At 37.1% G+C, this 17,275-nt stretch overlaps 1 protein-coding gene across 1 annotated transcript; it reads right to left on the bottom strand.

Annotated features, from left to right (window-relative positions):
- Window positions 1-2: 2 nt before the first annotated feature.
- Window positions 3-11,135, bottom strand: fam83hb (family with sequence similarity 83 member Hb). Its single transcript, XM_066674685.1, has 6 exons — window positions 10,857-11,135; window positions 5,058-5,522; window positions 4,662-4,826; window positions 4,434-4,558; window positions 1,479-4,344; window positions 3-1,061 (listed from the first exon to the last, which is right to left on the bottom strand). The coding sequence occupies exons 2-6, from the start codon at window positions 5,505-5,507 to the stop codon at window positions 1,041-1,043; spliced, it is 3,627 nt and encodes a 1,208-aa protein (XP_066530782.1). The 5' UTR covers window positions 5,508-5,522; window positions 10,857-11,135; the 3' UTR covers window positions 3-1,040.
- Window positions 11,136-17,275: the final 6,140 nt, after the last annotated feature.

Below are 17,275 nucleotides of genomic sequence, written 5' to 3'. Positions count from 1 at the left end.
AATAAATCATTAATAGATACTCCAAATGAACAACATCTTTACATATGAAACAAGGTATTGCTCACTTAAGTCTCATAGTTCCTCATCATTTATCCAGTGAGATCAAGTATATAGCAAAATAAACATTCTGACTTTACTGTCCAAGTACTTGGAGTGCATTGTATGTCATCAATTCGCCAACTGTTAGTATTCTCATATTTTTAGGTGATATTTTTTACAATATCACCCCATTGACTTTATTTAATCTTAACAACTTAATAGTGACCTTCATAGTTCAAAAACTCTTAAACCAACTTTCTACACATTTTCATGTTTCTCATTCTATCAATATCTTGAAATTGTCCACTCACACTTAGATTCTTCTACCTCTCTCATACCATCCAATGCTACATTCTAGAGTTATGTATCCCTCATCTTCAGTTTTTTATTCTGAACTATACATATTTCTTTAAACAGCACTGTCCCTTTAATGGCTGTATTTCATTGGCACAGCCAAACCACAGGTGTGGTTCCAATGTGACGTGTTTTGGGGAGTGTATAATTTTCTTTTTTTTTTTTTTTTTGCATGCCATGCTAAACGTCTGCCTGGGCATGTCAGTATACTTTACCACACTTGAGAATGGTGCAATATTGATGAATTACTAACACTGAGCTCTAATACATGCACATGTCATTTAAACATACATCTCTAACAAAGTATTGGTCCAGTAAATAGAGAAAGGTCTCTTAAAATTTCAAACACATATTTGGCCTGTTGTTGTGTGGTGGTCTATTCAGCGGAGATCATGTTTGATTTCTATTAAAAGTCAAAGTGTGTTGATGCCTTATAAGGCCAGACTGTGTTAACTGTGGGCTCAAATTGGCACAGTCTGAAGGAATATTCCTCCTGCTTCAGTGAGACTACTCATATTTGAGGCTGTGCAGTTTCCGTGGTCTGTTTATGACTTTTGTGCATTTTTCACATCAGTGACAGGCACCTCTGTGAGTTTTGTGAAGTTTCTGATCTTTTCGAAGACTGTATAGCCCTCTGTCATGTTCTGTTATCCAAGGTTATTCCCCATCTGTTAGGAGGTAGGACAGACATATGATTGGAACAAAATCAAACTCATCAACCATAATCCCATTCCCACAAAGTGAAATTCTGTAGCTACCTTACAGATTTTGTTTGTTTGTTTGAATGAAGGGGTAGAATTGAGAAAATTAAAATAGAGAAATGACTGTTCTTACAAAACATACCTATATGAGGAGTGGCTTATTTGTTTTGGTTGTGTTTTGAATAAAATATTTATTAACAGAATATCAACCAAACTATAGTTTCTTTACTACATATGCTACATATTCCATATCAAAATTGCACTTTAGAACTGAACTACAGTGCTAAGAACATTTTTTTTTTCTTGAGGCTATGTTTAGTCCTTGTTTTCCTTATATTCTCCTCACTACTCCCTGTTGTACTGTTCAGGACTATGATAGATTACCTCAAATCGACTGTAGACTTTCTTCTCCTTTCGCATATTCTCTATTCTTTTCAGCAGGCTGTCTCTCTCTTGAGGATTGGCTGGAGTTCGGCCAAACCGACTCCGGCTCTGGGATCGCTGAGATGGGTCAGGATTAAGGTTGGAAACATGTCCTCCATTTTCCCCTTCTCCACTTCCAGTCTCTTCAGCTTGCTTGGCCAGTTCCTGTCTGTTCTTCTGGCTGTTCGCAGAGATCTGCTCAAGGATTACCTTGGTGTCGTCCCTGAGGTTGCTGCTAAATAGCACAGTGGAGGTAGAGGACTGATAGCGAGACGGAGTAGGTTTATTTATGGATTTAGGATTGTCAGCTGTTGATTCTGACATCAGGTCAGGCTTTGTTTCATTCCCTTTGGGGGAAGTTTCCTCCGCCACTTCACGAACAGTCTTCATTTGCTTGTCCTCTACAGTGTTCGTCACTACTGGATTCTTTTTCTCTCCCTTGGGGCCGAGGATACCTTTAAGTCTCTGTGTTTGTTTCTTGAGGAAATCAAGAGCCTTAGTGTCTTTCCCCTCAGAGCCTACAAGGTTGAGGGATGTATTGGAGCTATGTCGATTTAAACTATGACCTTCCTTGGAGTCTGTGTGCGCCATGCTAGATGAGCTCAGACTCCGAGATTTCTTAAGCTCACTTTTTTCAGCATCAGTTGCATCAGTGAGAATGTCTTCACCACAGGAGGTGCGACGTGAATGAGAACCTTTGAACGGTTTCAGTGAATCTCTTTTAAAAAATTTAGGTGAAGGTAAAGGCTTTAGCAACTTTGGTTCCTTTGCTGTCTCTTTCTTTGATGCTTCTGTGGAATCATCTTTCATCACTGAGCTATCCTTTAATATCTTGTCAACACTGGCCTCAGATGGCTTAAATTTTGTTGTTACGACAGGAGGCTTTGCAGCAGCATTTATCTGCATCATAGGTGACTTTGTGGTGGATTCTGCTGGGATAACAGAAATAGCTGGAACACTGGATGCTGTACTTGGTGGAATATCAGGCAAGTCAGGCTTTTTTGCCAGTGGCTCTTGACTTTTGATGTCAGATGCCTGACCTATTTTAGAATCTTTTCTCTGAGCAGCAAGGTCTTTAAAGTATTGAAGCCGACTTGCTGGATCATTCATATTTAGAGTGGAGGTTGTGACATTTGACACAAATGGCTTTGTTTTTAAAGTAATGTCTTGCTTTCCAGTTCCAGGATCTTTAGATTCATCTTTAATGGCTGTTGTGATATTGTCTTTAGTGTCTATGGTAGACTCCTGAGGTTTGGAAGTCACCTCGCTTGGCACCAAGACTTTACTCTCTTTTTCATCACTCTTTTTATGCTTGCCCCAGTCAAAAGGTTCTCTAGAGAGTGACCTTCTCTTTTCCAAAATCTCTGCTACAATGGAAGAAGTTCTGATCGAGTTGTTCTCCTCTTCCTCTTGTAACTTCCCCCCAGGCGTGGCCAGTGTGGAGCTATGTTGCTCTAGCTTAGAGGAACTGAAAATGAGGGAGGAGCGAAGTCGTGAGCTCCTTTGCAACATTGGGTTGATACGACTTCTGAATGACTCATGCTTAGTGATACTAATTTCCTTTGGCTCCTTTATATCTATATCTTTTTCACTGTCTGTTCCTGCAGATGTCAGTGACGTAGATGAAATTGCTGATTTCATCTGAGAATCTATTCCTGTTAAACCCATCTCAGTGCTAACATATCCTTGTTTGTCCCTCTCTGGCAAAATGGGTTTACCAAAGCGGGGCTGAAAATCAAGTTTAGGTTTAATTTTAACCGATTCTTGTGTGCTCAAGATAAGTCCTGATGCATCTGGGAGGTATTGTCTGCTTTCAGGTTGTTGTTGTGGCTCATCAAATGCATCTGTACCCATTGGTTGTTGTAAGCCCTCTTCCCCAGCATCTTCATAAGCACTAAGATATGAACAAATTCTCCAGCTCCTTAATCCCTGCTTCACACTGTGGTCTTGGGATTGTCTTTCATGCTCTCCAGCTGGGAACATCTGCTTATGATCTGGAGGATGCAGCTGAGTTGGTGAGCTCTGACAGGCATATGCTTGGCTTAATGTGGGCCTTTTCTGATTTGGTAGTCCATAGTGAGGCACAACTTGATGTTTATTTTCTGGATCATGTCTGAGATCTTCAGAGGATAATACATTTTGACTTCCTGGTGCTTCAATTTCAGGTAGATACATACTGTCAGAGTATTGATCCAACTGATGGAGACCATAGCCTCGAATGGGATCATAACGCCTGGTTTCTGGTCCTGTACCCTCACCTTGATAGAGGTGCTGATCTCTCTGGTATTGGACTTCCATTTCTTCCAAGTTGTTCATGACACGATGTTTCATATACTGTCTCGAAGAAGAGTAGCTCTCTCGAGTGCCTTCAGCATAACTGTGCCTTTTAAAGGCATTCATCTCTAGTTGCCGTGTAGCAAGCATTGGCCGGCCCTGCTCCAAGAAAGACTGTTGAATTCTGAGCTGTTGCGAAGCATATTTGCTGACCTGCAAAGCACCACCTCCAGGTTCAATTGTGTGACGTAATGGGTCATCCCTTCGGAATGGCAATGCAGTGTCTGTGCGGTCTCCAAATGAGTATGATGAGAGCTCAGAGTGTCGAAGAAATCCTCTGGGATTCCTTAATGACTGTGTTCTTTTTAACCCAAACTGACTGCTTAAGTAACTACTTGCACTGTCTGTTGGCATTGGTACTATAGCATTTTCAACAACAAGGGGCTGTGACTGAGCAAAGAGAATACGAAATTCCTCATCAAAAGTGGCCACAAGTTCTCCAAGAAACAGATGTGCTATACAGCGGTGTATCTTCTCAAAAGACCACATGAAACTAAAGAAAGAAATATAGAAATAAGTGCAGTCACAATTATCAGATTATTAGAGTAAGATCAGATAACGTTTTTGACCTCTGGTTCCTACCTGTAGTTCCCACTGAGCACAGCTCTGCAGTCAGTTAGAAGGAAACGGTCCATCACCTGTCCTTTAAATGATTTCCCTGTGCGACAAAAATATGTGATTCCAGCCACAGTCCTCACACGCATCATCTGTAACACATTTAAATACATAGCAATGCAAGGTAATGTAAAATCCCAGCATTTCATTTAGTTTAAATCTTAAATTACGCTACTTAATGGCACACAGTCTTACATGGATCATATCCAGGTTAACTTTGCAGCTGGTCACCATGGCAGAAAAGTGATGGGAATTTTGTTCATCCAGAAGAATATACACAGGCACATGACGTGCTGCAGCATCAAGCAGATCAGCAAATATATCAACATCTGTAAACATATCCATTACAACTGCAATAACCTGTTGAGCAGAGATAATTATAATTCAGTTAGATGTTATCAGCACAATCTGTAAATTCTTTTATGCAAAAAAAAAAATAATGACTGGGGCCAGTCATATGAAATAGGTCATATCACAATTTTATCATATTACTCAAGATCAAGTCTAATTTGAAATATTAATTACGAGTTCTTAATTCTCCTGATTATTGTGTATGAATGTTTTAAAATCTTATTATTGTATGTTACTAACCTGCTTGGCATTTATAATGAGCCGTCGAGCCTGCTCTTTAATGCTGGGCATTTCAGGGTCTGACGGGTTTACCAGTGTTGTGACTTCAGTTGGCCCTACAAAACTGTGTTGCTGCATTGGCCATCCTAGATCCAATACAGGTGCATCTAAGTCAGAGTGGAGTGGCCAGTAAGTATCTGATGATCCTTCCTGATCAATTTCATGGTAAGTCAGCTCTGGTACAGATGCAACACTCTGTGGCAACTGCACAGTATTTTTAATATGTTCAATTTCTGTTCTTGACAGGAACTCAACCACATTAGCACTTTGCAGGAAGTTATAGTATCCCTCAATGTCCCTTTCCAGAAGAGCATCTATAGCCAGTCTGTACTCTTCTCTATAATGTGGAGGCAGGTAATTGGGATCCAGGGGGTTGTCTCCCACTGAAGAACACTGAGAACGATGAGCCATGATGAAGCAATAGGTCTGAGGAGAAACATAATACAGCTCATATAAAACTACAATTAGGAGTGATCTAACCAAAATTATAACCATTATACATAACAGAGCTAAACATCAAAAGCTAGCTTGGCTTGATTGTACACTCTAAGAAAAAAAAGGTACAGTAGAGGTACATTATTGGTCATTGAAGATACAAACAGTGGAAATGTACCTTCAAAGGTACAACAGCGTTTCAATGTCCAGTTGTGTTCCCTAATGGCTCATTACATTTTCTCCAGAAGGAGATGTGAATATTTGTACGTTTTCATTATAGAACTCTATGTCCTGGACTTTAAATGGAGTGTATGAAATAAACACAATTTTAAAATCTACAATTATAATAGAATAAGGTACAATTATGTTTCCTAATTTAAGGTAGAATATATGTACCCTTGAGGGTACCACCACAGAGATAGCCAAGGGTACCACCACAGCGACAAATTTTCTGACAGTGTATGGATATACAATTGTGTGTATGTAGTTCCTTTGTGAGAACATGAAATTTCTTTTGGTTGTAAGACTTGCCAGATGTTGGTCTTTAATAAGGTTCATGTATCAGTATAGGAAGCCTGTGTGTGAGTGTTTGCAGTGAATATCACCATGGAAACATGGTTTAAGGGTTTAGAGTGACTCACTGTGGGCAAAAGTAGAGTCATGAAGGGACAAAGAATGAGGAAGTTAAGAAAAAATAATAGAAAAATCAAAAGAACTACAAATTATTTTCATTTAAAATACTTGTAAACTTGAAAACTTCCTAGCAATGCTATGGAATAAAGGTAACTTTAACTGTGACAACAAAGAGTGTTGACACTTACACCATTGTCAGGTTCAACAAGGTCAGTTTTGTTTACTGTGTCATAGTTTTCCAATCCCAAGCCGGTATTGCATGAATCATATTTTTTTTAAATAAATCCAAAAAAAAACAAAAAACAAAAACACAGTGTAAAAGCAATGCCTCATCCTGCTGAATGATACTTTTATTAATATGAAACATGGAAAAGTTGCTTTATGAAATACATAATTAAATAGGCATCTATAACAAGATAGTTGAACCTAGTGGCTACTGTTCTCTGTAGTGACTCTGGAAAAGGTGTTTCTCAACAAGGATGCACAAGCCTGGGCATGAAACATGTATCCTTTAGTTTCAGCAATGCTGGTTGAAAGTAGCATAGTTTAGGTATGCTAAAGAAGGAATGTAAGTGTATTACTCCTTACACTGAGGTTGTGGTAATATGTCACAATGCAGACTGCAATTTGCAAATTGCAAAAAAAATTAAAATAAACTGCAAATTGCAATTATACTACAACTCTTTTATATACTACAACTATAAATAATAAAAATATTTTGACTCTGTGAAAAGTACAAAGACCTTTACTGGAAAAGTTTTGACAAAAATTCAATCCTGCTGGTTTCTGTTTTCTATTTTCTGTTACCATTTCATCCTGATGTGCCCACCTGTAATTACTAAGAGCAAAGTAGGAACTCAGCCTGGACATTCCATCACAGATATACTGTTAAAAAATTTCCAGTGTTTAGATTCAGACTGTATATCATCATAGGGTGAAATGAGGATAAGAAGATATGCAGAGATACAGGTCGACTAAACAAGTGCTAATGTATGTTCAGTAGAGCTGATTAAATTGACAATGAGTGTAGAAACAAGGTAGAGGTTCAGAATTACTGAGTGTATGTCATAATGAAAGTAATTACTGTATAATAATTAGCCATTCTATATATTTCTAGTTCATTTCATGCAGATTTTAAAGTTTAAACTTTATTTTGTGATCATCAAATTACCTAATTAGGCTCTGTGCATCCTTGCTGTCAGAGCTAAAAATGTTGACTGACATGTTTTTTATATTTTGGATACTCCCATGAACTCAGAAATTCTGTTGAATAATTATTTTTTTCCTAAGACCCATGATGTTTTTAAACTGGTCTTTTTTGTTTTTTATTAATAGATGTTGTCTCAGTTCAACTTATAAATATTCATTATTCTGTTTTTGTTTCAGCTGTGGAATATTATTGTGGTCTGTTATAATCATCGTGATCATAAGTTTAAAAATGAACCGACTTTACAACAATGTGTTTTCAGTACTTAGCACCTTTCCTGAACTGCTGTTTTTTATTTGGAAGATATATTTCTGTGAGTCAGAAAGGCTATTTAATTAATTAATTAATTAATTAAGTGTGACCACTGTAAGTGGTCATAAATGATTTAACTAAATATACAAATTAATTACGACTTTATTTTTCATGACATGAGTTGTTACATTTTACAGCACAGGGAGTTGAGAAACACTGAGTCATTGCTTATTGCTTGTGTCCCAAGGGTTTGTCTGATATATTACCCAGCAGCATTCTCACAATATAAGATATAATTTCATATTATACATGCCATGAATACAAAATAATATTAAGTTACACTGTTATTATTTTTATTTTCAACAAATAAATAAAAATTACTTCAGGAACACATTGATTATCCGTGTTGTCTTCATTTGGAAAGGAAGATTAGTTGAAACAGCACTAGTGCTTCAAAATCAAAAAAAGGAAAAATATTTGGCAAGTATTTTGTAGGCTGCACCCACTGTTTATCTAACTTGATACAGAGTTTTTCTTTTTTGCTTAATGCCATCATGTGTTGGCATGAAGTTGGTTCCTCTTAAAATGCAGTAGCATATTTGTTTGGGATTCTGGAGCTCCTACCAATCCATAAACAGTGAAGTAAAAATAAAACAGCCAGGCTTGTGTGTGCATGTGATTTGACTGAAACTGTGAAAACATGGGATAAAACAAGTTGTTTTGATTTGGTGCTTTGTCTTATGTAGATATTGGGCACTTAAGATTTGCAACCCTCCTAGTCTGAATTTCTCCTTTCACGTCGTGTTTATGTGAGAGCTCAACAACAAGGTTAAACAGAGCAAAACAAATACAACCCATACAAAGAAAAAAGAGAACTGATTAAATATGGTGAAAATGAGAAAAGAGAAGAAATAAAAGTGAAACACTAAAAACCAGCAATTCTGCTGCTTCTCCCTCGCTCTTCTGTACCTTGCATTTGAAGTAATTACAAGATAATCCTCAAACACTGATAGGGCTGTTAGACAGTGTAAGAAAAGGGCTGTGTTGTTTGATCCTTGTGGAATTCTATCCAAAACATGCTACTGGCATTTAATGGTGACATCAGAGAACTGCATAAACTTGTGGAAAAAAAAGTTTATAATATGTCCCCTTTAACTGATTTATTATTTTTCTTTAATTTATTAATTTTTTTCTTCTTAACTCTAAATGCTCTTTAACGTTTTAAATATTTATTACATATTTATATGGGAATAACTGGCTCATGACAGTATCCTATCACTTTTATGTAACTTTCTGCTCATGCTGATGCTGGGCCTGATAAAATATGAATAAGGGATTATATATATATCTTGGAAAGAAATATAGAGACAATAACATTTATTTTTATGAACTAAAAATTCATGAAAATATAAATCCAGATATTCTATCATAGTAGTCCAACATTGCTTACATTTTGTTTTCTTCTGATAAATAAACATGTCCAGCAAATATCTGCTCTTACATAACAAAATGATTTTATGGCACAAAATCTGATAATGAACGGTATATTTACTGAATATGCTTAAAATTGATTGGAATTCAAAATGAATACACACCAACCCACAAATACTCACACCTAGGGACAATTTTGAGTAGCCAATCCCCCTATCAATTTGTGTTTTTGGAGGCAACAGGAGCACCTGGACAAAACCCATACAGACACGGGAAGAACACACCAGAGTCACCTAGAGCAGAGCTTGAACCCACAACCCCAGGACCCTGGAGCCGCGTGACAGTGACATTACCTGCTATGCCACAGTGCTGCCCTTTATGTATGTTTATGTGTGTGCGCGTGTGTGTATATATGGCCCTGTCATTACGTAACTACCTATAGGCAACATTTTGTGATCTTTAAAAATGTTCAGCTTTGTTACATGACAAGCCTCTGAAACATATAAAGTTCCTAAGATGAAGCAGACATTCTTTCCTCTGACTCTAACCAGAAACAATTAGGCCATTTCCTTTAGCAACTTAGCTTGTTACCACACTTGGTACCAAATTTATATCTTTTAAATGCAGTAAATGTAATATTTTTGTATTCCAAATAAAACTGAAATTTCACACAGCTGCTGTGTTTCAAGGATGTAAACAAAAAATTAACCAGCAAAATTGACAGCAAAGACAAATGACTAAATTTTACACTTTAGAGCCCTTAAGCAGTCTCCTTACTTTCCACGTTTCTCTTATAGACTTCCATATTTTGGCAGGCTGGACGTGAGACTGCTTAGTCTAAAGCTAAACCAAGGCCTCTCATTTCCAAACCTTCTCCCTGATCTATGCCTCTATTAACTTTGCCCCGGATTTTTTTTTGGCCTTCAGAGAGTTGAAAGCCTGGCTTATATTAAATGCAAATAGATGGCATAACAGAGTTTGTGAGATTTGTTTTAATAAGAAAAAAAGGACCCATAATGTTAACAAATCATACCATGTTAGTCTTAAAGTATGACTGCTCAGCAATGGGCAAATACTGAGAGAGGCCCAGTGTGGAAAAATGTTCAATACAATGTGAAATTCTTCACTTATACATTATCCACAAGAGTGAACCTCAGCTCAGACACTGATCACTGCTATAGTCTGTTGTTATTATGAAATCCATTACAACTAAGGACGCTTATAAGAATGAAGATCAGTCAAAGTCCTACAGATAGGGTTTCAGGGCTTTGGTTTAACATTCAGTATTGCTGTGTTCAGCATATAAATCAATCAATATAAAGTTGACAGTGTTATTATTTAAAAGCTCAGAAAACGAATCTGTAACCTTCGTTTAAACTTACAAAAGCACTGCACGATTTTCAAATGATCGACACAAGATGTAAATACAGAGGGCGTATCTACCAGACTATATTTTATTTGTACATGAATTGTTATGATGAACTTATCTGATTTACCTTCCAGAACAATAGGTGAACTGTTCGTGCTTGGTCAAAGAAATGATGAATCTTACCTTTGCTAATCTGTAAAACACGCCCAAGTCTTTTTTCCACGATGGCAGATAAGTGTTTTAGTCTGTTTTAATTACACTTTGTAATTGTATGATACTAGAACAAAAGTGTCATAAATTATTTAAAATGCTTAGAGTCCTGTTCAGATCACTGTACACCAGAAGTCTGCAACGTCAACCATGAATTCGCCTTCGCTTACGGATGAAGAACTTGAAGGTGTGCGGGTGGTAAAACTGTTAGCTTTCTTCTTACCTCCGAGACTTCAACCGGGCGCTTTGACCAACTTTCTCTCCCCTTCGGAAAGACTCCTCTTCCCCCTGTCCGCCTAATGTATCCGCGCTGTGTTACATTCCTGCTGCTGAAAGAGACCCCACCCTGCACTCATTGAGCTGTGAGGCGAAAACCAGCCCCGGCTAAACCTGTTCGAGCTCGGCTCAAGCCCGTCTGCCCGTTTATGCCTCGCAAAGATAACACGGCTCAGTACGAAACGAGCTGCTCTTCCCGTCTTTGAAATTATTTAACTCCTCCCAACTTTCGCTCAGCGACTCTCAGTGGCCAGGACAAATTCAGCATTGAACACCAAGCCAAACCAAAAGCTATAAGCCACGGAAAGTTGTGTTTAATTTTTTCCAGTAGGCTTAGTTTGGAACTTTGCTCTCAAAGCGCCCGTTCTAGGCACAGCGCTCAATGTTGTGGCCAAGGAAAGTACTCCATATCCCAGATGCCCCCGCATCACCGCTTCCTCTGTGTAGCAGGATGGCGGCATGGCGGTGGGAAGACAGTTCTAACTGCCGGTTTACTGCTGAAAATATTTTGTCGAGAACAGCAACGTAGCAACAACTTAACGTCAAACTAATTTAAAATGTATCTACCGTCTTAGAATGAATGGATTTGTTTTAATCTTATTTTTGAACGAAAGCATATATTTTATATCAGGATTAGAAGCGAATTTTATTATCATTCATTCAACTGTAATCTCTCTCTCTCTCTCTCTCTCAAATATAGTAATGTGATAAACACGATGCTGATTATCATGTAAATATACCGTACTACACGGGTGGATTAAGAGAAGGTATTTAGACACACACTTCTCCAGAATATCATTAGAGCGTTATCATCATTATCATGTCCTCCACATACTACACACTACTGAAAATAAACACTATACATTCTTTATACTTTTAGTAACTGAATAATATGTTTTATTTAAAAGATGGCATGCAATTTGTGTTTGTGTTTTGCTAAGCAAGATCTCAGGTAAGGGACGGGGTTAAGAAGGGTGCGGCTTTTGAAAGAATGTGCTAATATGACTGAAGGAGTAACCACACCCAACACTCACTCATTCTCGCCTCACACACACACACACACACACACACACACACACGCTTTTTCTATTTACTCAAGGTGACACCATAAATGCAGTGCACACTCATATTTACACTCATAGTTATTGCCATGTCACAAACCCATTAGACAAAATACATTCTTACAAATGCAGAGTTTGGTGTATATTATGCACCCAGGATGCCCATTTGCCAAGGTAGCTACACATTTATAAAACATGCATCCACATATTAATATACAGCCCCTTGAGCTTGTGATTCATTGTAACATTGATTAGAATTGGTTTAGACTTGATAACTGGAACATTTAACTCACCCTGAGGAAATATCCCTTGCATAATAGAACATGTGTGAGTGTGTTTTGGGCTTGTGTTATGCTACAATTGAAAGGAAGAGGAAGTTTATTCACCTTAATAGCAGCAGCCCTGTATGTTCCTATCCTTGTTTGTTCAAACAGCATATGCACTTCAACATAAACAACCTTGAAACAAGGATAGGCATTTAACAATTTATATTGTAAGTCAATAGTTAGTGCAGCTGTGCATTGTTAAAACGTTGCATTATCATTGGATAAGTTTTGAACTCTGAACTGGGTGTAAAGGCTAGCTTATTTACCCTTTGTCACAGACTTCACTTAGTTGTCCCACCCACATTTCTCTTCCGGCTGAAATATTACACCTGTGTATCATGTGGCACATGGTCTGTTGTTGGACAGACATTCTTTACATTAATGCAAAGAGCCTGCTTTATTTTATTTTATTTAATTTTTCTGGTTTTTTTTTATCACAAATAGATGTAGCATTCCATCAATCTAAGTCTTTAAGTGCAATGTGATTCTAAGTAATTGTGCAGTTTGAGGATTTTGATATATTATATATTATATATATAATGCTATATTTGTAAACTTGTGACATATTTAGTTTCATGTAAGATTTCCCAATATGTGGCAGCTGTCTTTAGTTTTTTTTAATGACTGTTTGCATTGCAAATGCACATTCATCCCTGTCTAGTCCTGCATTCTGAATGAATATTCTCCCCTTAAATGAAGATGCACCACAAGACCAGGCTTGCTATCTGCCCAGGAAATTTACACTAAGCTTTTGCAATGGTTTGGTACATATTTACATTGTAATCACAAGTTTGTAATCAGGGTTTTCAATAATATGACACATTAAAGACAATATGAAATTACACTTATATATTGGTGGTTTGCAACATCAAATAATTAGTACAATATTGGAATGTATAAAATGTATTAGGAAGGTAGATAAATTAACTCAAATGAGATAAACATGTAAACACACAGCACATTAATAACCATACATTCATTCATTCATTATCTGTAACCGCTTATCCAGTTCTGGACTTTATCCACGGTGGGTCCAGAGCCTACCTGGAGTCATTGGGCACAAGGCAGGAATACACCCTGGAGGGGGCGCCAGTCCTTCACAGGGCAACACACACACTCACACATTCACTCACACACTCACACCTACGGACACTTTTGAGTCACCAATCCACCTACCAGCGTTTTGTTTTGGACTGTGGGAGGTAACCGGAGCACCTGGAGGAAACCCGCGCGGACACAGGGAGAACACACCAACTCCTCACAGACAATCACCCAGAGCGGGAACCGAACCCACAACCTCCAGGAACCTGGAGCTGTGTGACTGTGACACTACCTGCTTCGCCATAGAATAAACAATGAAACTGAAAGAGAAATTTTGGCACATTTTGTAAAATGTAATAACAAGAATCTTTCATTTGTAAATTCTCTTGAAACCTTATTAAACTGAAAAATGTAAAGGAAATAATTCCAATGTTTTCACTGACACACTTGATTGTATTTTGTAAATATGAACAAATTTTCGATTTGATGCCAGCAACACACCCTAGAAGCTGGAACAGGGGCAAAATACTGAAATTGTGAATAGTGGAAAGTTTGCAGAAAATGTCACACTGTTTTATTCACTTTAAACAGGTGAATATAAAATGTATAAGGGAGCTATCACTAAAGCCTCAGTGTTTGCAAGAAAACCAAAAAAAAAGTTTCTTATTACTTTATGTCAAACTCAAAATTGTCTTATACCGAGAAGTCCAGGGATATTTTAGCAAGACCAAGTCTGTTTCTGCATAAGAACATGGCTTTGTATGTACAGAATACATGTCCTTCCCGGTTCTGCCTGCAGCCCAGATATGTCTCATATAGCACAGATTGTTGAGCAGCTCATGTCTTGTGTCAGATCCAAATGGCCAAAAATTACATTTGCAAAATTTTAAACAGTCAGTATCCTTTGTTCCCAGGTGATTAAACATTGTAATTAAAAGGAAAGGTGATGTAACTCAGTGGCAATCATGGCTATGTCCCAAAATTTTTGGAGTGTGATGTAGACATCAATTTCAAAATGGGCTTATATTTACAAAATACCAAGACTGTCACCCTTTCCAGGGTGTGTTCCTACCTTGTGCCCTATTATTCTGGATAGGTTCTGGACCCATTGCGACCCTGATCTGGATAAGCAATTACAGACTATGGTTGAGCAAATGAAATACAATCAAGTTGTCCTGTGAAAACATTGGAAATCTAATCCTTGTGCTGTCTGTTAAATAAATCTTCAGGTCAATTACCAAATGAAAAACAATTTTTTCAATACTTTTTTATATTTTACAAAAAATAAATGTGTGCCATCAGCAAGATAGCAGATGAGTGCAGGTGCAATCTGAAGGGAAGACCCTGGCACTGTCTGAACCTGAAAAGTGTCATGTTCTATGTTCATTTTGCTTTAAGGTTCTAGAGCAGATCAAAACACACCGTATATTTGTTGTGTCCCAGTAGCCAGGGAAAAGAGCATCTCTTGCTAAATGCTTCTAGAAAAAAGTATACAATAATTTTAAATGGCTTTGTAATATTACCATAGGTGGAAGATGGCTTACAGATACAAGTTAGACAAAAACTTCCAGGTATGTAACCAAGGTGTTTTTAATGAAGATAATTACATAGTTTTACAATGATTAGTAGTCACATGAACTGCATGCCTTTAAAGAATGCTGATGGATAACATATACTAGAAAAATGTGTGCTTTGATGCTGTTTAATGTCTTCCCGAAAACAAATATTGTATTCAGGTCACAGTCTCCTGTCTTTAATTTTAATGTAGATGTAATTATGTATGACTGTGGAGAATTTAAAAAAACTTTGGACTTTAAAATTATGGACTCTCAATTCTAGGTTCCATAGTTCTAGGTCAACTATAAATGTGATACACAAGAAGGTAGTATGGATATCTTCTGTTGATATGTCCATTGATAAATATACTGTCTCCTACAATGAATAAATATAAAAGACATATGAACCAAAATATAATGTATTACTCAACACATTATGAAACATTATATAGTAAACTTATTCAGTACATTTTCTTCCGTTAAGGCTTTGTTGAGATAATATTACATTAAAAATGTTTTAAAATTGATAAATACACTAACAGATAAATACATTTTGAGGTTTTTGCACTTCTTATGGTACCCAACTGACTTGGCCATGCAAGTACTGCAAAGATGAGACAAATTCCATTTGATGTTGCAGACCTGAAATTTTTTTATTATTTATTTTTTTCCATTTTGGATTTGTCTGTCAGTCTGGATCTGACGTGAGTCAAGCTATTCATTTCTAATAAGTATAAATAACCTGTTAAACTTGCTTGTATGTGAAGCATCTAGTTTTTGAGCTAAGTCTCATGTCAGTGAGTGTCTTGCCCTGCTAGAGGACATGCCTTAATTCATTTCTTCCTCTTCTCTAGTAATATAACCACACAATAACACCCACAGCAGCAGGTGGCCTGCACTCCAACTCCCAGAAAGATAGCATTTAAGCCTTATAGCCTCTTATTATTGAGACAAGCTCATCACTGATTAACAGGTAGTCGTTCTGTTCAAAACAGTCATTTGTGTGATACTGCTGAAAGAAATGGAATGGTATAAAGACTAATCTGATTTTGCACTGCAGTCATGCATACAACACAATATAAACAATGCAAATGGTTTTTAAAAAATAGACACCAGGTAAAACATATCCCTCAAGTTCTCATTCATACTTTTGTCTGTATACAGTACATTGACATTTTTTCCGTTAAAACAGCAGTGGGTAAGGATGGAATACCATTATCTGTGGGTGATTGTATCAGGTTGATATCAGCAGAAATTGGTGGGTCAGATATCTATAAAAAAATAATTATGAATCTTAGGTAAAAAAATCTGGACTGAAACAGAAAACCATATCACAGAATGTGCTAAGTTTAATATTTTGTCCTGTGCGGCATGGTGGTAAAACAGTTAGGAGTTTGGTTTGTCCCCCTTGAGTCCACGTGGGTTTCCTCCAAATGCTCTGGTTTCAGGCGCCTCCTCCAGGGTGTGTTCCCGCTCTGCGCCCAGTGATTCCGGGTAGGCTCCGGAACAACCGTGACCCTGAATTGAATAAGGGGTTACAGACAATGAATGAATGAATATTTCTTTCTTTAGTGCTGAAATTCTTTTGAATTGTGTTTCTTTTAAAAATGTCTCATATTGCCAAATATTTTAACATGATTACGTAATATATAGCTTTTGAAAGAAAAAAAAAAAAATTTGGCACTACACCACCCAAGAGAGAAACTTGGATAAATTAGTCTATTCCTTGTTGCAACAGCTTATTTGCAGTCACACCCATATTATTTTATTGCCTTTTTACAGTAGGAGTCTGGAACAAGATGGATTTCCTCCAACTTAGGACTACCTCCTGAAAAATTAATATATATTAATGTCCCTTTTGATTGGAATCTAAATAAAAGAAAGGTGGTATAATCTTTAACATTTTTCCTTAATCATTAACGTTTCGTTACCATTTCTCCTGAATTACGTGTTTATAATGTTAATTAATCATTTCACAATTATTTGACATTTGCAAACATACATATGATGAACTCAGGTCTCAAGAAACAAACAACTGAGAGCACACAGAGAGCACACATAAAAAGTGTGTAAATGAGTTAGAACTGTTCACAAACGTAAGCGAAATGGTCAAGTATTAAACTGGAGAGAGATAGAAAAGAGAGAGGATTAGATTTTGGAGAATTGAAGAACTTCCATTTTCAACATTGGTACATTTGTTTTCAGAGCCAAAAGAGGGCGCCAAACACCGTGTAACAACGTGAACGTCGCCTATTTAACCGCTCGAAGGGTTTAACACAGAAATTATTAAATAATTGTTAACAGGACGTCAACCATTAATTAATAAAAAAGAAAGGTTTAACATTCTGATAACATGTTAATAAAACCGGCGTTATTAACAGG

Source organism: Hoplias malabaricus, chromosome 6 (genome assembly GCF_029633855.1).
Source record: "Hoplias malabaricus isolate fHopMal1 chromosome 6, fHopMal1.hap1, whole genome shotgun sequence".
Taxonomy (NCBI): domain Eukaryota; kingdom Metazoa; phylum Chordata; class Actinopteri; order Characiformes; family Erythrinidae; genus Hoplias; species Hoplias malabaricus.
This window is presented reverse-complemented; position numbering and strand designations above follow the sequence as displayed.

What these genes read in the sequence shown, in the direction of transcription:
- fam83hb (XM_066674685.1), bottom strand. Translation starts at nt 5,507, where the DNA reads ATGGCTCATCGTTCTCAGTGTTCTTCAGTGGGAGACAACCCCCTGGAT. An exon ending in TCATTATAAATGCCAAGCAG is followed by an intron (nt 4,827 to 5,057) that starts GTTAGTAACATA and finishes TCTGCTCAACAG; the next exon opens with GTTATTGCAGTTGTAATGGA. An exon ending in TTAACCTGGATATGATCCAT is followed by an intron (nt 4,559 to 4,661) that starts GTAAGACTGTGT and finishes AATGTGTTACAG; the next exon opens with ATGATGCGTGTGAGGACTGT.